General features: G+C 34.6%; 2 protein-coding genes across 2 annotated transcripts in view; one reads left to right on the forward strand and one right to left on the reverse strand.

Annotated features, from left to right (window-relative positions):
- The first annotated feature begins 2 nt into the window (after window positions 1-2).
- LOC126833938 (uncharacterized) lies at window positions 3-1,787 on the forward strand. Its single transcript, XM_050565535.1, has 4 exons — window positions 3-367; window positions 450-611; window positions 810-1,067; window positions 1,499-1,787. The coding sequence occupies exons 1-4, from the start codon at window positions 3-5 to the stop codon at window positions 1,716-1,718; spliced, it is 1,005 nt and encodes a 334-aa protein (XP_050421492.1). The 3' UTR covers window positions 1,719-1,787.
- LOC126833936 (F-box/LRR-repeat protein 7-like) overlaps window positions 1,748-23,115 on the reverse strand; it is a 33,657-nt gene continuing 12,289 nt past the window's right edge. Inside the window, exons 3-5 of the mRNA XM_050565533.1 lie at window positions 12,365-13,114; window positions 7,659-7,838; window positions 1,748-3,361 (exon numbers count right to left, since the gene is read on the reverse strand). Coding sequence (XP_050421490.1) covers window positions 2,826-3,361; window positions 7,659-7,838; window positions 12,365-13,094 — 1,446 coding nt within the window. The 5' untranslated portion in view covers window positions 13,095-13,114 and the 3' untranslated portion in view covers window positions 1,748-2,825. The remainder of the gene's footprint in view (window positions 3,362-7,658; window positions 7,839-12,364; window positions 13,115-23,115) is intronic.

Raw genomic sequence — 23,115 nt, forward strand, 5'->3', positions numbered from 1 at the left:
CAATGAAAACGAATAATAAAAAAAACGTTGCAAAAGTGTTATCTGCTATTAGTAAAACACATAAAATTAAGAGAAACAAAATAAACCGACTGTCTGATAAAAAATTAAAAGGCAAAAAGAAAAAGAAAATATCGAAAAAAGCCTTAATTGAAGTGGGTCTGAAAAGTAATACTAAAAAGCCTAAAACAACTACGGAACAGCCAGGCACTCTGGATAGTTTGACGAAATTGACTAACGTAAGCTATAAAGGAGCGCCGATAAATTCTACGTCTAGTCTTTATCGGCCTCAGAAAAAGGTCGATGGAGACAAAACTCCGACGTCGTTCATTAAGAGAATGAAAGACAAGTTAAAGAGCGCGAGATTTCGGTATGATATAATTACACTTGACTTTACATAGTAAATTTCACAAATTTAAAATCGGTATTAAATCTATTAAATGTAATTGTAGCTACTTGAACGAACAATTCTACTCATCCACAAGCCAAGACGCTCTGACATATTTTAAAAAAGAACCTGATGCGTTCAAGGCTTACCACAACGGTTACATGCAGCAAGTGAAACAGTGGCCAGTAAAGCCGTTGGATGTTATAATCAAGCAACTCACTTCTTTGTACGTATGATTTGTCGTGAATTACTTTTAATGAAAACATTACTTGTAAAATAAGATTTACTTAAATGTTAGCTTCTAAGAAGATTTTGTATTGATGTATAATATTTAAAAATGCATGTTATAATATTTTGTGCATTTTCTCTAATAATTTATTTGCAAATTTTTTAATCGTTTTTTTTTTTTAATTTTTTCTTGAAGGTTTAAGAAATCCAAAAAAGACAATCCTGTTGTCGTGGCAGATTTCGGTTGCGGGGACGCTGATCTCGCTCGAACATTTCCCGAAAACAAAATACATTCGTTCGATTTAATAGCGGTAAATAAATTCGTCACCGCTGGAGATATGGCCCACACCAGTCTAGCTAATGCGTCCGTTGACGTAGCTGTATTTTGTCTGTCCTTGATGGGCACAAACTTGCAGTCATTCATCAAAGAAGCCAACAGGGTTCTAAAAGTTGAGTAAGTATTTTTTTTTTACTCCGAAACATGTTCAACAAAAATAGGAATTTTGTTCACTTGCTAAATTCTTGTATTTCTCCCAAATTTTTTTTTATTTTAAAGTTAATATTATTTTCATATTAGTTAGTACCGTAAAATGAAAATATATGTTTTGTTTAATTTCGATACCTTTTAAAAAATACTCAAATTAGGATTTAATTTTCCCCTGAGGTTAATTATCATTTTGTTGAAAATTAACAATTTGAGCTAACTGTACAATATTATTGACATAAAAATAAAAAATCTGACAATTTTCTTGTGTAGTAATTTTTTTTTTTTTTAATAAAATATTTGCAATGGTTTTTTAACTCTTACAATATAAAATTTATATTATAAATAACCGGCACTGGACCCCGTTACGTAGTTCTAATATGCCTACAATTTGTCCTCAGCGGTTTGATGAAAATAGCGGAGGTCGAAAGTCGATTTGACGATATCAACAATTTCGCCAATCAGCTGACCAAGTATGGGTTCGAAATCGTCAAGATTGACAAATCAAACGATATGTTTGTTTTCATGGACTTGAAAAAGACTCACGACATCAGCAAGACGGCGCTAAAAAAGAAATTACCCCTTTTGGAATTAAAACCTTGTGTTTATAAAAAGCGTTAAGATTTGTATTTTTTTTCATTTTTAAATCACGGTAATTTAACAAATATATATATAAATTTTAAGCGCAAAAACAAATTTTTAATTATTTCCTATAAAATACGCAGAAATTATTTCTGTCTAAATGTATTTATTTGACCCACTTGCGTTTATAATTGGCCAAGTGTAATCGGTCGTGTTGGTTAGCACTTAATTTTGTCCCTATCCATGTTATTGACTCTTGTTGTATTGGAAATCATGTATTTTAGGGCAAGTTAAACACATGTGATGACTATAAATACAAAATAACAGAATTGAAAACAACAACAGCTTAAACATTGTTATATAAAATATATACACATATTTTAAACGTATAATAACAGAACTGTACAACATATTGACATAAATCATCATTTACACACAATTTAAAGTAAATATTCAGTGTTGTAATTTTTTTTCTAACAAGTACAGAATTGTATCGAATTAATATTATTCAGAAATAACGGTATGTTAACTATATTATTATAAAAGTTTTGAACAATGATCAGACTTGGTGACAATAGTAAAAAATAAAATTTTAAAGATTAAACGATTTGGCATGTTGATCGCGTGTGATTAATTTTACATAGATGTAAAAATATAAAAATAAATGTTTATAATTTATAACAACATAGTTAAATATTAGACAATAGTATGATACTTAACAATGGCCACGTTTAAATTAATGCTATGTTATATATAATACCTATTTAGAGTAGTCGACAGTAGCAATTTGGTGTTAAATATTTTTGGTCTTCAGCAAGTCGCTGTGCTGAATATAAAACTAACGCTTAACATATAATAAGGTATATCAAAGTTTTGTGTTCACAGTCTTATGATGAGTTGTATATACCGTTACAATGACTGATCACGGTGTAGATATCGGTGGCGCAATCGGAGGTCCGCCGAAGGATTCTTATCTAATTCAGAGTTGGCAAAACGCGGGTTTTTTTTCATTAACTTCGACCCGGTGAAGTTTTCGAGGGCACGCCTATAAACCCATATTTTTGGGCAAACACCAAAATATGTTCGACGGGGTTTTTTTCGGCAACTCTGTCCAAACCGGAAATGGCACGGTGACGAGACGGCCGATTAAAAGAACCCGGGGTTGGTGTGTTCGATGATGCACCGTTTGCAATATTTCTTCACCGCCTTGTACCCGTCAACGGATATCTGACAGTCTTGTATGTTGAGCTGCTGCAGACCGCGGCAGTAGTACGCGATCAGCTGGATGCCACGGTCGGTGACCAGGTCACAGTTGCGCAGGCTGAGCTTCTTCAGGTTGGGACAGCTCTCGGCCAGCGCCCGCAGACCGGCGTCGCTGACGTCGCACTTGCCGATGTCCAGGGCCCGGAGCCGCGCGCACGACCGGGCCAGCACGGTGATGGCGTCGTCGCTGACGGCCTCGCAACCCCTGACGTTCAGATACCGCAGCTTGTAGCAGCGGCGCGCAATCACCTTCAGCCCGGCGTCGCTCACCTGGTCGCACTTGGCCACCGACAAGTAACGCAGCAGCGCGCCCAGTTTAGCCAACTCGTACAGTCCGAAGTCGGTTACCTGGTGGCAGTCGGACACGCTCAACTCTTTCAGGGCGGAACAGAAACTGGGCACGAACTTAATGCCGGCATCTGGAAAAACAAAAAAAAAAAACAAACATTATTACTAGGCATGACATCTAAAACAACAATTAGATATATCAACTTAATTAAGACTTCTTCTCGGGGGAGGGGTGTGTAAATATTGACTTAATTTATAATACTTATTTTAGAGTAGATCTCAATACAGGTATAGGTACACAGGTTATATTACAGGTTATACAGGAATAATATTATAGAACGTAGATTGTAGATCGAATAATTATAATATGTATCTTAGGTCGAGTTTATGATTGTAATAAAGTCATCACACAATTACCTAACTTCATAATTATCTAAATAAATAGTAGTAGATTTGTTTGTAAGATAATTCGGTATAAATTATTCCACTTCAGAACACCAGCGATTTGTTTATTCTAACTTCTAAGCTATAGTTGTCTACACGTAAACGGATTTACATATTAATTTCAAGTACTGTGGACATTATTTTTTAATGTTTAATTCAAGTTTTTACAACTCGTATAAAAATAAAAAAAATTTAAGCGGTATAACATAAAAAGAAATATTACACATCACAAAATATTTTCATTACAAATTTTTAATAAGATCTAACTTCGTTAGCATTTTCGGACCTCATGTCCTAAAAACTATATACAAAAAAAAGGAAATAAATAATAGTTGGTCAGCTTTACATCCTGTATAACTTTTAAGCAATTAGCGTGCTCCTATACATATAATATATACTCCTCTTAAATAATAGTATGCACAAAAGTAGTATGTACGTATAAAAGCTTTGTTGATTATTTGATGTAGGTAAGGTAAAAAAAAATATATAACATTTATTTATTTTTACGTTACCTATATATATATATATATATATATAGTTTTTTAATCGCAGGCGGTTTTATTCGTAAAAAGCCATTAGCATGGCGACAGCGACTCCGGTAAATTTACCGACCGAAGAGACACCACATACCTACCTAATAATAAAATAAATAAACGCCAAGACTGCATTTGCATCAGCTATCTTTGGACGTACGAAGGGAGAAAGACAGCAATAAAAACGATAGCACACTGTTCCGTGTCACACTCGCGTTACACACAAAATACAATATACAAGTATAATATAATATGTTTATATTTATATTATGAATAAAAACACACACACACAGACACACGCGCACAAATAAAAAGTGTCTTAATGAATTAAAACCGGATTTCCAGGAATTCGTTGTGTATATTATAAACGGCTCACTACTTATAATAATATTAATGTAATACGTTGTACACACACACGCGCGAGTAGGCACAAAAATGGCATTCCGCGACACGACAAAATATTCGTTTGTCCGGTCCGGCTCATCTTCAACGGAAACGGATTGAAAAGATTTCACCTGTGGAATTCACTCGCCGACCGAATTACACCAACAATAATATTGATGGAGATCTGCGTGTGAAAAGAAAAATAGCCGAAAATGACAATATTCGTTTAGTAGTAAAAAATTTTAATAATTTATTTTTAAAATTTTAATATTATATTTTCTATCTTCTTTACAAGCTCTGAGCTTAGAGCCAACTTTCTATAATTTATTGTTACAGTCAAGCTCTGACAAAAAGTCACATCTAAATTATTACTCATAAGGTAATTATTTTTATTTAATTTCTATGCCCAACCTAAGAATTCATAGTAAGGCAATACTGAAGCCAAAATAAGTTTGTAGCTGTTATCTTATCAATAATCTCTTGGTTTTTTATTTCACTTTTTAGGTGTATTCTTTAAACTTGAGTTCTGAAAAATATACATTTTAAGTGGATCTCATGCGGTCTTGTTACATAAACAAATTATTCTGCGCAGTCAAACCTCCTTTTTTATTAAGAAATAATCAAAAATGTCTTTTTAAACGCCCAACTCGAAATTGTAACTACCACATCTCTATGAAACACAGTTTAACCGCAGTTTGTATCGCTTTATTATATTTTTGTTCTGAAATAATTAGGTGTACCCATTTAAATCTCGTCACTGAATAAAGGAAGAAATAATTCATCAGACTTTAATACCTGTATTATAATTTATAGTTTATACATACATTAAGATATAATAAAAAAGTAGGGCCACCTAGCTAGCGATTGTAAATTGATTTAGTCAGGTTTTTTTTTTGGGAAGTATAATAAATCTTTTAGAAAGGCGGATTTTGTCACTAGAAAATTTGTGTAATGGTTATGGACTCTTTGTTGAAGTGATAGTAATATACTTACTGACAACTGTATACGATAATATTCATTGTGTTTCAGAACCTCACGTCTGGTAATATTTTATTTCTTATCATACCTTTTAAGGTCAATGAGTATATTCGAACTCCCAAGAATATCCAATTGCAGAGAAAAATATTCCAATCTTAAAAGTATTAACAATTATATATCGACAACCATTCGACACACAACTAAAACATTTCAAAATTATTACAAAAACCAAAAAATTGTTAGCTTTTTGAAATTGTTTTTCATACTTTGGCGATTTTAGAATAATCACACTGTACAGTATACACAGCTATATATCTATATATATATAAAATAAGAAGTCCTGGCTGATTCATAATCAACGCACAGCCTAAACTATGATAGCTAGCGACTTGAAACTTTCATACTATATAATATAATAAACTAGATTGACAAGTGTACAATGTAGTACATGCCGCCAATAGAGATAATTGAAGTTACCATTTTCCGCCATCTTTGTGAGAATTAGAACCGTATCGTATGTTTATACAAATTATAAATTAATTTGATAACATAGAATAACAAGTGTACAATATAATATTATTTTATACACACAAAAATGGAGGACTTCGACTTCAATTCTTATTACTAGTTGGCAATCTAGTTTATTATACATGAATTTATCTGTGATGGTACATGAATTTAGAAAGAGGACCAACGAGAACGTCATTGCGGATGCGGTTCCAGGTGAAACGACATATTATTATGCTTGTTCGGCCTAAACAATTTTTAAGTGGGTTATCAAAATGGATTATACCTATTTCAGGCGCCCACGGGTCCTTCGTGTGTGCGGTATCAATGACATAACATTGTACATAATATAGTGTATATACTAAAATAATTAATATCTATATCCGTTAGTGCTAAACATGCTCGTCTTCCGCGTTCCCCTACATAAAAATACCGGCTGCGTCCAGCATTACCAGCTGGATATAGCCAATATACAGGTTAGGTTAGCCCAGGTATATCTACCCGTCGCGTTTATTAATGTCCACCACTCAGAGTCGTTAACGATACCTAAACGCGTAGGTATATAATAATATTATGGATGCAAAACTAAAAAAAAAAAAATTCTCATGAGGTATAAACGCTACCGACACAAGAGCCTACATAGTTTGTACGTATGGTAATATTATTATTACAGTGTAAATTATGGACACTGAATGGCTAAAAGTAAACGACAAGCACGGTCAATACCGTTTATTATATATATATATACACCTATAATAATTTATATATTTAATCTGTTTTAACACCGTTATTGTATACCATGTGTGTTGTTGTTGTAACAAATCATATGTATACTACACCAATAATCATTACCGCTAGATACCTATTTCGCCAAATAATTTTCACTAATTAAATTATTACTATTATAAATTGCAATTTGATAACGTGGATTTACAAAAAAACCCACAGATAATTATTATATATAAGAGTATTTGTTAATTTTTACTTTACATCAGCTTCTTACAAAACGAGTATACTAATTATTAAGATTTTTATACGGATCTCTTTATTTCCCTGATTTGGTCTCATTCATATAGCTTGTAAAGTAATAATATTAGGTGAATTTTTCTTCCCCAAACACATCTGAATTTTTATAACAATTATATTACTTATAACAATTTTCTTAAATATAAAAAAGATTATTTTTTTTTGGAATTTAAAAAATTAAGTATGAATGATGGTTTTGTAATTAACTTTAAAAGTAAACTTCATCGAATAAAACTAAATTGAATAATTGTTTGGGATCATAACTGGATTTAAATTTAACTTCTGACATAAGCAAATGAACAAATACAAATCTCGAAAAATGTTATAGTATTTTTATAACAATTATTTCAAATCGATTTGCAGGACTTCAACACAAAATATCTTCAACAAACATTTAAAAGAACCACTCTGAATTATTTATCATATAGACTGCGTCCCGCCAAAATTTACCAGTTGTTATAATATTTTCTATAGAAAAGTTAAGACACAATTCATATGCCGGATTGTATAAACGTATTACAGGGGCTCGATAGAAGACATTCGGTTATGATATTACCTGTGACTTTCGTACACCGTCGCAAGTACAAGTAGGCCAGTTGAGGGCAATTGCTGACGATGACGCATAAATTGGCGTCGTCCACAAGATGGCAATCGGTTAGGTCCAAGTACTGAAGGCAAAGCCTCAGCGAAGGTTCCGGCCGGCTGTACACCCCGACGGTACACACTTTGACGCAACCTGCAAACACAAAAACAAACGGTATAATTCTCAATAAATCGCGTCCAACATAATTGTATTGTGTGTTAATAGTAATGGTTTATTTTTTTTTGTCATATCATATACAAAATGTCTGATGGTCAGATTTTGAGTTCTGTAAAATAGTACGAGATCATCGGATTTTTCTTTCTTTAGGGTAAAAAGTTCCATTTTAGTGTTTAATAATGTGCCAACATATTTTTTATAATACCAAGAAAACGGATCTAGTGAAGAGGCTAGCGAAATCACCATATTTCTTTTTACTGAATTAGAATTAATTTCGTAGCAACTAACCTAAGAAGTCGAACTTGTACAAAGATTTTGGTCTAAAACAGTCAGAAAAACCATATAACAAATGTTACAGATTGTTTAAGCTCAACACTCCCAAAGTTAGAGCCGTGACTGTTGATAACAGCTATGAGTAAATTCGCTTAATGGGTTTTCGCTGAATCCCGAATCTGGCCTCAGAAATGTCGCTAGATTCGGACTCCTAGTTAATGTATTTCTCGGTTCTTGTTTAAAAAAAAAATGAATAGTACTTTCATCGGAAATTTCTATTCCATTCCTATTGGGCAGCATTTGGATAGCAAGAACGGCGTGCCATTCGACTCGGATAAACTGTATAAAATACAGATTTATTATGCGTGCTGCGTATGGCATAAGACGAGTATCTGTATCAGCTATCCAACACCGTTGGCCATATATACACTATATTATACTTAGTTCTCGGCCCACGTCCGTGTTAACCCACCCCCCCAAAGGAGGTAAATATCATGTATATTACAATATAATAATAATATTATTATTTCGCTTGACCTGCGGCCGTTGCGAGCCCATAACTGTAAAACTCTCTCCGCGGATAGTTTTTTTTTTTTTGAAATGTTTTTATCGACACAACTCACAAGAGCCGATTGAAATATTATTATCACACGAGCCGCGACCGGCTATAAACGGGGCGTGTACACACGTGAAATGTCAACGGCGTTTACGACATGATAATTTAATATTATATGTATAAATATATTAATAATAACATACCTAGGCTAATCGTGAAGTATATTATAATGTACACTTTGTGTTGATCGCGCCCCTGGTCAAACACAATATTTATACATAATATTTTTATGGTTACAACCGTGTGTCGCAGCGACCGCAATGAAAGTGCCGACTGTGAACGCACTATAATTACAACCGTGTGCAGTGTAAATGCTTGCCGGTGCAGTTTAGCAAGCAATATAGGTAATGAAATAATTTATCTGGCCCAACCTATCTGGTAACGGAGCTTCGCGCCAAGTCGGTGTGTTACTGCTGATTTCTCGGAAAAAACCAGCTGTCCTCTGACACCCCAAGAAGCGAAGAAATGTTTTTTAAAAAAAGTATGCAAAACGTGACAGTGTTGCACAATTATTGTAATATATTAATTTAATTAAAATTTTAAATAATACGAACAAATGTACAATTAACAATGATATATGTATATTATATAACATAGACTAATAAGCTAAGTCTGAATAGAAAATTAACTTAGATACATATATTATACAACACAACTTAATTACATATATTATTGAAAATAAAATAGTTTAGAAAACATTGAAACGTTTATGCAAAACCTGGTAATCTTTATTTAAATCACTAATAACAAAATATAATTAACACATTTTTCAGTTGAAATACCGGTTTATTTACTGTTTTTTTGACCTAATTTATAATTTATAATCTTAAATAATTGGTAATTGGTTTACACAATTTTATTCGATAATATTATAATATTAAAACCACTTTTTTTTAAATATTACACATTAAAAATCAGAACGTATAATAATAAACAAAAAAACAATTTTTTTGACGTAAATAAGAATAACAAGTGCTCTATTTTTGCAGAGTTTTCGTCTTGAGTATAATTTAATATTATTTTAGGTATGTTTATCGTTATAGCGGTGGCAGACGCATATGTTATGTTGACATATATATATATAAATATATATTTATTACAATAACGAATAAAGTCCTTCGGAATTTTATTAATATTATTATACATATATATTCACGTGGGCGATAGCCGAAAGCGTCGACCGGTCCGCAATGTAATATAACATTGATAATAAACTTACATATACATATTGGTTTGCGAAATACTCGCGGTGCATTTGCATAACAGACCGGAGATGGATAGACAAGGTATACATATATTATATCAGTATTCTTGCAAATAATAATTATTATTATAGTACACGCCAAACAATAATCTTAGCGACATCATATAACTCGACAGACATCACACGCCCCTAAGTGTGCTTATAGTTTATAAATATAGTACATGTATACATATATATATATATAGTTTGCTATGTTGAACATGGCAAGTACAACGGCCGAGGCCGACACTTATTTTCAGGCCATTCCAACGAAATCTAAAGAATTATCTATACACGCCTTGTATAATATACATATATCATATTATATTGTTTATCCGTTTCTATGAACACAATTTGCCGGAGGACCAAAAGCCTCAAACTAAATACATATTTCCCGTTCGATTCATTCAATAATAAACACATTTTTCTTTTTTTATTATATACCGGTTTCTGTAGTCGACGATTTTTAATCCGGACCGCCATAACGATTCAAATATTATTTATAATATAAAAAATATATAAATTTGGGTCAAATAAACAAAATAATTATACCGCTGACGACAACAGTAGCTTCGTCCCTATCCCATTTGAATTGTTAACATGGTATTATTAACAATACTAACTACATACCACGATAACATAATAAATTACAAGTGGCACTAAAAAAATCATATACCTACTCGAATGCCAAAGTCGTTTGCGTATTATGAACTGTCTCAAAAAATATAATTATTAAATGGCTAATAAGTTAGTTTTTTTATGAATTACGATATTTGATAATATGTACCAAACTACTAAAACAGATTTTTTTTTATTATTAGGTATTATAAAAAAAACTGAAAAACGAAAATTATAAATTTTGTACCTAGTATCAATGCTCATCTGCGTTTTAAAACATAATCATTTGTTTTGCCTCGGGACACTTTAATATATTATAATATACCGTTTTTTATGCATGCCATAACAGCAGCGCCCCTATATCCATGCCCACTAGCCTTTTGGCCGCCCAGTCCGCCTCCTATTGTTTATGAACCAACAACAATATCATTATTATAGGTATTACAACAGTACAATCATGATAATAATATTATACCGCGCTTGGAGTACTAATTGGCGTCGTCCGCCGTGATCTAGCAACATAATATAATACATATTTATGTATATTTTATGATGGAAGTAAACTCCGGTGGACTTATAAGCCTGTGACGTGGTCAAAAGTCAAATTAAGATTTTCGGGAAAGGTTACAAAATAAAAAAAAACTTTCTTTTATTAACGTTATGAAATGACAAACGTCAACAAATGTGTGCGTGTGTATGTAGGCTTAACATACACACACACACAGAACAACTGTTCTATTAATAATAATTAATACTACGATTGGCGCCGCCAACTCATGTCCGACGGAGGGAACTCGCGCCATAAAGAATAGAATGTATTATTATTAAACTTAAGCGCATGTGACTTTTTATATTTTATTATTCGTCCATTAAGCCGTTTCACACGCGATCGTACGGTTATGTAACGGAGATGCATTCAGTCTGACGATGTAGAAAAAAAAACTCAAGGAAAAAATGCACAAAATAAGGTAATTTTTTATATCCTTTAACGACGGAGGCAAAGAAGAACGTTGTAAGCGCGTCCGAGGCTTTTCCGTGAATCACAATTGCCGACAAATATAATATTATGTATGACCGCGACGAGTTGCCAGTGTTGTTGTCGTTGTTATTATAAACTATAGACGTTCGCACGTCGGAGGAGAGGAAGCTTGGCCGCACTGCAGTGTGTAAAACATAAATGATTAGGTACACCACATTTATCAATGCACAACAAACGCATACATGCATACATATGAAGCGGTGTTCTTTTTGGCAGTTTTTTAATTAAATTACCGGCCGGTTTTGAATTATTGTAAAAATGCAAAACAAGGCGGCTACGGCGACTTAAACGCCCGGACACCTGTTTCGGGCACGTCATAAGACCGGCGAATTCCGATTGAATTCTTTACACGTTTTAACTGAAGTACATCCGGCGCCAGACTTTTTCCACTCTAGTCAGGCAGAACTACTATTTAAGTTGTTTAAGTAAGTAGTATTATTTAGTCCTAAGTTTACTATAGCGAGAAAATGAAATACAAGATTAAACATTTCATATCTACGGCTTATATTGAGGTATGTGGACGTGAGGCATGGCCGACAACGAAAGGAGATGACAAAAAAACTTATCATCCCTTCGAAAGAGTAATGTTCCTTATTTTGTCCAACTTGGTTAGCTTAGGGGAGGTGGGGTCTAAAATTATATCTGGAGGAGGTTAGTATCCCAAGCTCTCCCCCGTTGTTACTATTTTTCCTACACCATAAATGCCTACTTACCGGTAACGTCCAAATGCTGCAGGTTAGGACACCGAGTGACCAGTTCGGATATGGCCGCGTTGGTGATGTTGGGACTGCCGTGCAGTTGGACGTGCGTGAGCTCCGGACACCTCCGGGCCAACGCGATCAGACCCTTGTCGGAGATTTTCGTGCCGTCGCTGAGGAACAGTCGCTGCACTTGCGGACACGCGCCCGTCCGGGTCCGGCCGCACAGCCGGCGCAACACGCACCTGACCGCCTTGTCGCCGCAGGTGTTCTCGCCAGACAGCGCGATGGTTCGCCACAGGACTGGCTCCCACGCGAGGTTCTCCCATCTGTGACACACGGCGGCACAAGTGCTAAGATCCGCGCTGCCGAGGTACGAGAATATCTTGAGCATCAGCTCATCGCGCAGTCGATCGAAGTAGCAGCCGACGGTGGTCCTAGACTGCGACCGCCTGTGCTTGGTGGCGGTGGACTGCAACGACGGCGGGTTGGTACCGACGACAACGTCACAGCCGCCGCCACCGCCACCGCCCGTCACCAGGGTGTGGTATCCTTGGTCCAGGGACGGCGAACTGCACCGCAACGTGGTCGGACTGTACGTGAAGCTAGTCTCGGCCTCGAGCACGGTGTACGGACAATAGGAACCGTTCCGCGCGGACGGCGTGAACTCTAGCGAGCCTGGAGACGACCGTCCCAACTTCGCCAGCGGGCATATCACTGGCGACAAACGGCCTGCATGGGTCATCCTTCCCTTGCGACGCCCACCTGTAAAACGAAAAACAATAATCCATATCAATCACTACCCTGTGAAAACTAAAACAAAATATCGATCGCATAATGTTATAAGTGCACTATTTTTGGAAATTTCGTCGTGTATAGAGCAATAGATCCCTTATAACCTCCTACAACAAATATTGAAACCCAGTGATTCATATTTTTATTGTTAGAGGACTCAGAAGTGTATTAAATACGTGTAATGTATATCAATGGCATTATGAATTTTCAAACACCGTTTCTGTAAAACCTAAAAAAATACACTTATGTCATTATCGCTTAGTTAAAAATTTGACTTTTTTAGGACGATCACTGACGGTACGGATATGGTGTGTTTTTGTTTTACACATAGATTTCTCTGGTTTTCGATTATTATTTTAAATTATATTCTTACGTTTCGGTCATGCGTGGGACCTTGGGAATTTAAACCTGGATGTTTAACGTTAAAATTCGTACCCCGAACGCCAAACGGAGATCGTAGTATCGTAGGTATCTCACAAATCATTTATAAAATTTCCTCGAACAGTATTCGGCCAACCGAAATGATTTATAGAAACGGTTTCCCGTAGGTACGTGTTTTCTTTCCTTGGTTCAACACGGCGATAAAACAAATGTTCGATTTATAAAGCACTTACGTTCGAGTATATGTGTGTATATAATATATAGCAACTCTATTTGTCATAGGACTGCCATTTATTCAACCAACGGCGAGCACATCGCGCTGTTGTGTGCCCCATTGTAGATCATTTGTCTTTTACCAGTCATCTCGGTTTGAACGCGTGTAATAAATTAACGACCGGCTAAGAACTTATTGGTCAAACTACAGGACTGTCAAAAACAAAAAAACAAAATACGTTTTCCGATCAATCAAAAAAAAATGCACAAAATCGTCTCTACATCTCTGTCCGTGCGGTTACTTTCCCGTTCATAACTTAAGTACAAGATAAGTTAATACAATCTAGCCGCACTATCAACCAACCGTACAAACGACAATTATTTTATTTTATTTCACATAAATGAATCCTGGGGGCACCCCCGACAGGACTCGTGTAGGAAGCCAGAGAAATGATTTCATCAATCCTGAAACCTCTCCACACCCAACTTATAAAATTGTAAAAAGTTATAAGATGCCGAAAAAGCAAATACACGAAGGCCTCACAACAGAATTTTCCTCAAAAACTAAAGCTGATTTCGCTGTGATATTCATTTGATAAAATAAGTTTTCGTTTAAAACCAAAAATATCATATTTATACTTAAATATAACTTGATATTATTGTTAATATATACCTATAATAAGTATTCACTCTATGTCTTTATCAATAAAGTAATATCGGTGATTCCTTGCTTAACCCAATTATTTTAATTACAGTATTATCTCGACAGTCGCACGATATCAGGATTAAAAAAGGGGTAGTGTATAGTCCAAAAGATTATATTGTATTTTTTGGTTTAATAAAAACCTATCGTTCATTACATAATGCATGTACATTGATGATAAACGATAACGTAGAACGGATGTTCAGCTTTAATACCTGACGCCATATTGTACCTCGCTGAATATTGATTGTAACCGTCTATAGAAATATATGTTTTTCCGTTGCATGTTAAATTGACACATTGTGTAAACATCGAATAGCCTCGTGACTGAAATATCCGTCAGCCAGTGTCAGGTTATGTACAATATACATGCATACGAATAGAAAAAAAAATTATAGGAGTATCTCGAGGACAGTTCTTTTTGTAATTGGTAAAAATATACATTTGTTATATATTGGGAGCTGAAGTTACGAAAAAGGTTTCCAAGTAAGCCTGCACAGTGCACAGAATAAACCATTACGTTACGTCAGTGGGGTCAAGGTGGCTATTTATTTTTCAAGTCATTTATCACCGACAAACGCTATATTGCGAATTTCTGGGTCTGAGTCCAGTGTAGGCTTCGAAGCTAAACACACATACAAATTGATGGTGGATATCTTTATGTATAGTTTATACAATTTTGGTTTATAAAAATGTATGAATTGAGCATTTCAAATACACTAATTGGTAACAAAACATTTTTTTTTAGAATTTAGGTAGGTAAATCGTATATGATTTTTACTCTGTTCTCTAAAGAAACGCTTTAGATCCAATTCTTAAGAAAACGTCAAAATACGAGATTTCCAGAATAACCGTAGGTATAGCATTGAGCGCAAGGCAAACAACAAGTTTGAAATTAATTGCATTGTTTAGAAATCACAGATCCAAAGAATTGACTTATATATGCTCTACGGCGCTTTATTGCCTTATCAGGAGTCGCGGCCAAGTCCTTTCACTCCATACGGTCTGTCATCTCACAGACGCGGGTAATATTGTTATTATTATTATAATCTTGCATTCTAACCGAACTCTCATGGCTCTTTCTTCAAGTCGCACTTTCTTCGGGTATGCCGTATGGCTGATGTTTATGCCGGCAAGGCATATATAGTATAACCATTGCAAACGACGTGCCGCGTTGACCCTGTTCCCATCAGTTGTCTTTGTATTTTTGCCCATTTCCGTTTGGGTAGCCTACAAGTAGAAAATAATAATTGACGGTTTTAATGTCGGACTATCGACAACTTCAAACGCGTTGTATATTACACGGAATCATCCGCACCTAAATAACCCGTTCATTCCTTACACACTATAGGTATTATACAAAAATAAAACTATGTGCACTATTATTATTTTTACTCAACGAAAAACTAGTGTGCCACGGCTCGGCGGACAGCTTCCGTCAAACGTTAACTAACCAAATGATAGCCCGACGGAATATTTTGGAATTTAAATTACACGTTCCACCCCTGTCAAAATATATTATAATAATAAAAACGACTCTATATAATATATATTATGTGCACGGATGCATACGAATTTATTCTGTTCGGACATCGTGATCGAAAACATATTGAATTTCAACATAATGAATCTTGTGAAAAAAGTGTAGGTACCTAGAGTAGTACCATAAGTGGAAGAAGGTACTACACTCTAGAGGCATGGGCTCCTTTTTTGAATTTTCCTTACCAATTCATACAAGTGGTAAATCCCGGCTTAGTTATGTTTTTTTGTACACCTATAAAAACTCAACATTCAATATCTAAGTGTTTAACAATTGAGATTATAATACTAATAATTATTGTACCTAGGGATGGACAGCAAAAATTTGTATTTTTATAAATACCTATATTCTAATTTATATTTAATTCTATTTCCAATTTATCTAAATATTTATAATATTCATTCTGTACACGATTTATATAATTTTACGACCCCATTTGTATGAAATAAGGCAAAGAAGGAGTATATACACAATTTGTACCTAGATATGTGTCTTAATTAAAAATACTTATTAAAAAGTCAAAACTGAGTGAGAAAATCTATACAATTAAAAAAGTCCAAATATTTTAATTTTTTCTAATTTTGTAATTTTTTTTTTCGGTCGGTAATGTTTCCAAACATTTGTTTTCGTACTTAATTTCAATTAGACATGTATTTAGTATTTTTTCATGACTAGAAATAGATTTTGGAAGTCCCAACCCTAATAATCCTTATATCCATTATCAATATTTTTTTGAATGAATACGTTTGCAAATTTGGTGTTGTGTAGGAAAACTTTCACTTTTAACAAAGTTTCCATGTATAGAATGTAACCCGACGACGCGACGGGGTGAGATCGAGACAAACCGTTGTAGTGTCATTCGATAGATCTGTTCATGGTCATTGGTTTCAAATGTACTTTGCAAAATTGCGCTACACAGGATGCCTGAGGCGGGGGGAGGAGACAGCACAAATTATGTTTTTATACCTACTTGATCTCTGAAACTATTGGCTTAATTTACATGGGTTTTTTTATACATAATTTATTTATAGACATTTAGGATATAAATTATTTATAGGATATATACATTTAAACTAATGTTCGATAAAGAATTTTTTTTTTATTGGAAAACATTTGAAATTCTAAATGTTACATAATATTTTGTGATGAGTAGGTATCTTAATGGTTTTGAATATTGTAACAAAAAACAAATTGATAATTATTGAAAGATTAAGCTGATAAACAAAAAAAAGCATATTTATTATATAAATTGAGATTGATTATTTAATAAAAGGTTGATTGTGCGGACTGTGGATGAACTGTTCTTGGTCGTCGCATATATTCGTTCATACACTTCTCATCGTGACTACTATATAGCAATCGTGGCACAGGCCACAGTGAATCATAATAATATGCGCGCGCGTGTGTGTGTATGAGTATATGCCACCGGAGGCAACTCGTCCTCGTCGGTCTAATGAGAGCCGACCGCAAGGGGGGCAGACGCAAAGAATGCAGGTGCCCAAAGGCCAAACCGATTTTTCGTCAGGTTCAAAGATCTCTACCCAGTACAACAAGATGCGCCTTGTCGTTGTAGCCGATAAAAAAAAATACATAACAACACATATTATCATACCTCATACACGCTGGCGGTTTCTTTGTTAATTACTGCCAAGACGAAACGAGAATACGCCAGCAATTTATCTGCTACACATACATACTGTATACACTGAATTGACGGTAGAAAAAATAAAGGAAACAAAAACAACAAAAAAAAAGCCTACTGAGAATTGATGTTCCAAACTCAATTGATTCAATGCAATGTATAGATTAATTAAACGACCTAGTGCCCGTGGGAAAGTATTTTGTTTGAGGAATTTCGTTGACGGATCAGAACATATTTTAAGATCTGTATTCGAAAAAATATATGTTCGCTCTATTGTAGCAATATTTATTTCATATTCACAAACGACTACCTAATATTGTTATGCATATATTTTTGATAATCAACGTCAAATCAACGTTTGAATAACCCAACAAGTTCTGTAAATGTCCACAGCTTTTGGTTTTATAGATTAACAATGAAAACATGTCATTGCGGTCAATTTATTCTACCGTAGTAACACGATTTCATAGAAATCAACTATTATATTATAGTCTTATTTAACGCCAAAGTGTTCGTTCCCACCAAAGCGTCACAATATAGGTGTACAAATTAATAACCTGCATTAGTTAGTTGGACACTTTTTTAAACGTTATCGTCGACCAATGAATGGTTAATATAGGACTGTATAGTCTTTTAATTTACATACAATTTTTTTGTTTCTTAAATATAGTAATATCTCGCACGATCCTGCTGATAAATATACTTTCATTTCAAACGCTATAACGTGCCTAAGTATAGGTATATGCATTCCGGGCTTCTCTTACAGATAAACTCGCTGTCGAACAAAATATATAATAGCGTATAGTGTAGTGTGTTATTAAGTATGCAAATGGACTGTATAGCCATGGAACATTGACATGACGCGACGGTTAGGTCGAGATTTAGATCAAACATGCTACTATTCGGATAATAAGCCGACAGTTATCCTCCGTCACGCCTCACATTAAACATATATGAACGGTTTAAAGCTTAAAGAATATGAAAAAATAAAAGTATTCCGTAATATGCAAACCGCACACCTCACTGAACTCTGTATTTATTTTTATTTTTATTCGAATGTTAAAAGTGTAGGTATTTAAATATTTAGATTTACATTTCAAAACACTAATGTCGATGCTTTCAGAATATAATAGTAATGTCGTTTGTTAGCGTTTAGTACTTACGTCGAGAAAAACGTCAAAATCATATATTATTATAAAAAGTAATTTATGCAATTTGTATAGTATAAATTAATAAATATCGTATTTATTAACCTATGTACTGCGGACGTAAAATATTGAAAATTCGATAAAATTATTTAAAATTTGTTGTTTATGTTTAAAAAAAACTATTTTCTTACAGTTATCGCGTGAATACTGTTCACGCAAGTAGTCCGAGTGAGCGCTTGACATAGATACTAAATGGTAAAATATTATAGTTTTCTAGTTTTAAGCATTAACGAATTATCGAATGTATTAAACCGGCTAAATACCACACGCACTGCGCACGGATGAATAATTTAGTAAAAAAAACAACGTTTTATGATAAATAAAGTGTAAAATAGTCTCAAGCAATCTAAGAGAGACCCTAAGGTCGAGGGCTTAAAACTACCTCAATTCATTCCATCACTGCGTCAGCTTTATTGAGAACATTGCTTCCACAATCCTATGTAATATCAGCACATAGTTTAATTAAAAAATATGTAAATTTTACAAATTGTAAAGATAGTAAATTATTATTAAGAACACGTTATCATACATAGAAGCCAAAAATCTTTTCGTAAATTAATTTTATTGATACCACTACTGTCCAGTTGTGCATGAAAATCACGAAATATTTAACAACAAACTTAGAAACTATTAGCAATCATTTATTTATTGTACGAAAAGTAAAGAATACTGGTTTTTATATTTATAAATGTATGTTATGTATCTACAAAAAACAACCGGTTATAGACTGAAGAGTGTATAAACACACTATAAGCCGCGTGTAAATTATAAAACCAGATTTTCATACTCAGCTAGCTATTTGTCGAAAACCCGAAATGAAATCTGAATATTTAAATATTTCACTATTTTTTGCTTGGACCCCGCGTTAACATTTTAACGACATATTAAGCTGTCGGAAACAAGAAAAAAATGTTTAAACTTTTATGTCTAAAATTTATATTTGCTTTCTCTGCAATACAAAAACAGAGGTGGGTGAACCGGCTTCTTAATAAATCATATGTGCTACAACACCGATAAAACTTCTGCTTTCTATATTATAGACTATAGTCTTAACGTTTTACAATAGTTAACTCAAATTCTTTACTGAATCCATGAAGACCAACCGCATTCGTTGTGTGTAATCCCGTTTTCTAGAATCTTCTTGAAGAATATGCTTGGACCTTGGTCGAAACCGACGGAACAATATCAGTTATTTATTATCATTTTTTTTTCTTCAGATTACTCGCAAAGCAATATACGACGTTCTTCTATCGGTCCTTGAACGCGTACACGATCCGGATTCCACAGATCAAGTATTTGTCGGGAAGCAACGTCGATCAAAGGCGTTATACTGGGCAAACAATTTTAAAAAACTCCAGCGCCGCAGACTTACAGATCATGTTATATACACACACACATATATATATATATATATATATATATATATATATATATATATATATATATATATATAGCGTTTAATAGCGAATAAATAAAGTTTTAAAAACCGGCGGCAGGAATAGGGGGGCGATATTATGCTACATCCCATTAAAAGGATTGCTTTGACATTCCTATTTCGGTGGTCCACGTGGCGGGGTTTGAGTATAGGTATATATAATATATACATATATGAAAACGTAATTTACCATATGCGGCTACTAGTTGCACATTAGTAATCGCAATATTGTTAAGTAACAAGTCACTTGCGTGAGTTTGTGAGCGTATATAAACTGGTTATTTACTTAAAACACGTCGAGATTTTTTTCTTTATTTCCAGCTCAACATTCGTCGTCGTGGTCATCGTGTAACTAAGTATACACACACAGAAGCGAGCAAAATGGAAAATGCCTGGGCGAGAGAGCAAATTAATGGGCGAATACATTATAGGAAAGTAATTAATGCGCGACGGATGGAGATTGGATTTTTATTATGTGTCTCGGCACGGACGGATTCAGAATTACGGCTACTGGATAGCAGTAAACTATAGTAGTTAACTAGGAGATAATATACAAAACGTGTGAATGAGCGTCGTTTCTTATTTTAATTTCCCCCCTTGCTTCTATGTATCTTCTACCCATTACCCAGCAACCGACGATTATACACACACACGACCGCATTTGCTGCAAGTGGAGCAACTGCTTTTCAGTATAGTCATAGCCAGTGCAGATATAACGTTTATATATTATGCCGTGCATGGAGTCTTAAGTTGTGAAGAGTTTTGCAATTAAAATCAACGTGTTCCAAACACCGCGGTAGCGATCAGCATCTTGCAGCATCTATCGACTATCAATGAATATGGAGGAAAAAATAAAGAATCAATAGAAAAATTTGAGAGTAAAATTCGAAATTCCAATCGCATAACTCTCTCACTGTATACTAATATTTTATGGGCAACCTGAAGTCACAGTGTACGGTCGGTTGAACCTTTGTGACTAATATGAAAGACATGTGCGAGACTAATCCGATATAGACCCTTCTTTAAAAAAAAATTCATCTCAGTCGCCCCCCGCGGACTGCCACCGCCACAGCTGCATACTAGCCAGTTCACGGTGTCCACTCACACGAATCGGCTTATTTTAAAAAACTTTTTTCGATTGTTCATTTCAATTATACAGCTAAACTGACTGCGTGTATAAAGCCGCCAGACCGGAAGCTCATGACTAAACCGACCATGAAGTGAACCAATTATGACACTAAAGTGTTCCAGCGGATGTTTTCCTCGTACGACATATTATAGTAAATACCTTTGATTAACCACTCGTCATACCCCTAGAGAAGCCAAGGATACCCCAACCTTGTCTGTCGGACGGTACCGTCACTAAAGTCAGAACGCAACACCCGCGGTTGATTAATAATACCCAGTCGTCACACGTAAACCCTTCCAATATAAAAACTAACCCTTTTCCCATAATAGTATTACGCTCAGGTACGTTTACTGCGGCCCGTCAAACTAGTCTTATTTTGTTGCCGACGTGTATTTCAGCTTTCCTCTATAATATAATATTATGATAATAAATCGAATCCCTCAGTTAAACGTCGTATTTGCGTCGGCGCGTTTAAGTCTCCCCAAACGACCGTCTTGCCGCGTGAGAAATAATATTATTTTATAATATACACCACACACGAGACGACTGACGGAGAAGAATATAAAGGAAACATTTGTAGGTTTCCTTTTTCTTTTTGCTGCGCTAAACCGTTTGTGCACCTGACAGCTTCAAAAATAATACGGTTCTTTCGGGCGAGGTCCGACAACTGCAATGCGTTCGATTGTACCCATGTAGTATTCTGACAAGTTTCTTTATGCTATTATGCACGGGCGTAATGTTACAAGACCAGCGACCCAATGCGTCCGCGTCTATCTTTCCATTCATGTATATACTCGTATTGTAATGTTTTATTTTTCTTAAAAACGTCACAGCCAATGAAATTTACACGTTGCTCAGCACATAATCTCCAAGCAAACACGACACGACCTGGGAGGTTTAGAATGTGAATATTGTACAATACTACAATTTTGAAAATAACTTTATAATACATTTTGGTATTCCGCGTAGGTGTTCAGCGGATACCTTGTGGTACACTACAAGACAAATTAGAATACGTATATAAAGAGAATTCGTTCCGACAAAATGGCGTGTATAGGTATGTCAGTATATGATAATTGATATTATAGAAAATAATATAATGTTCGTGTCTCCAAGGATTGTGTACGCTCACGTTTTTGTTTTTTTTTTTTACTGTTCGAAGTATTCGTATATATTTAAAGCGACTTCCAAAATTATTTTTCAGCTAAAACATTTTTACGTGCCTTCTTGCTCAGCGGGACAACTCGTAAGCTGTCTGAATGTATTACTATATAAATATATATGTACATACAAACTCTTTTTAAACATTATAACCAATAATAAACCGTATAATCGACCGTAAAAGTGAGGTGTTTTTTTTGTATTTTAGTCAGATGACCGCGACCACCGGTTGAAACGTTAAAAGAGGGGTAATGTAACATCTGTTTATAGATTTTCGCAAATCAAATTACAGAATTCATACTTCTGTTGTGCGATAACATTAGTGGTGTATTCAAGGCATGTAGTAGATCGTAAACTACCCCTCAAAGTGCCGCTTATTTGGGACCACCCAAAATATATAAATCATATAGGGCTCAGATAACGCGAGTCCGCCTACGATTGCCGAACATAAAATATAAGTACAACATTATAACGGGAAACGAGATATAGATGCCTAAAGAAAAAGAGCAAAATTGGAGATATTAAAGACAATGTAAAACACCTGAGGGGAATGCATTCA

Source organism: Adelges cooleyi, unplaced genomic scaffold (genome assembly GCF_023614345.1).
Source record: "Adelges cooleyi isolate 19-005CV unplaced genomic scaffold, UGA_ACOO_1.1 ACOO_flye_CR_arks_rails_tigmint_CR_PRNA_2, whole genome shotgun sequence".
NCBI lineage: Eukaryota > Metazoa > Arthropoda > Insecta > Hemiptera > Adelgidae > Adelges > Adelges cooleyi.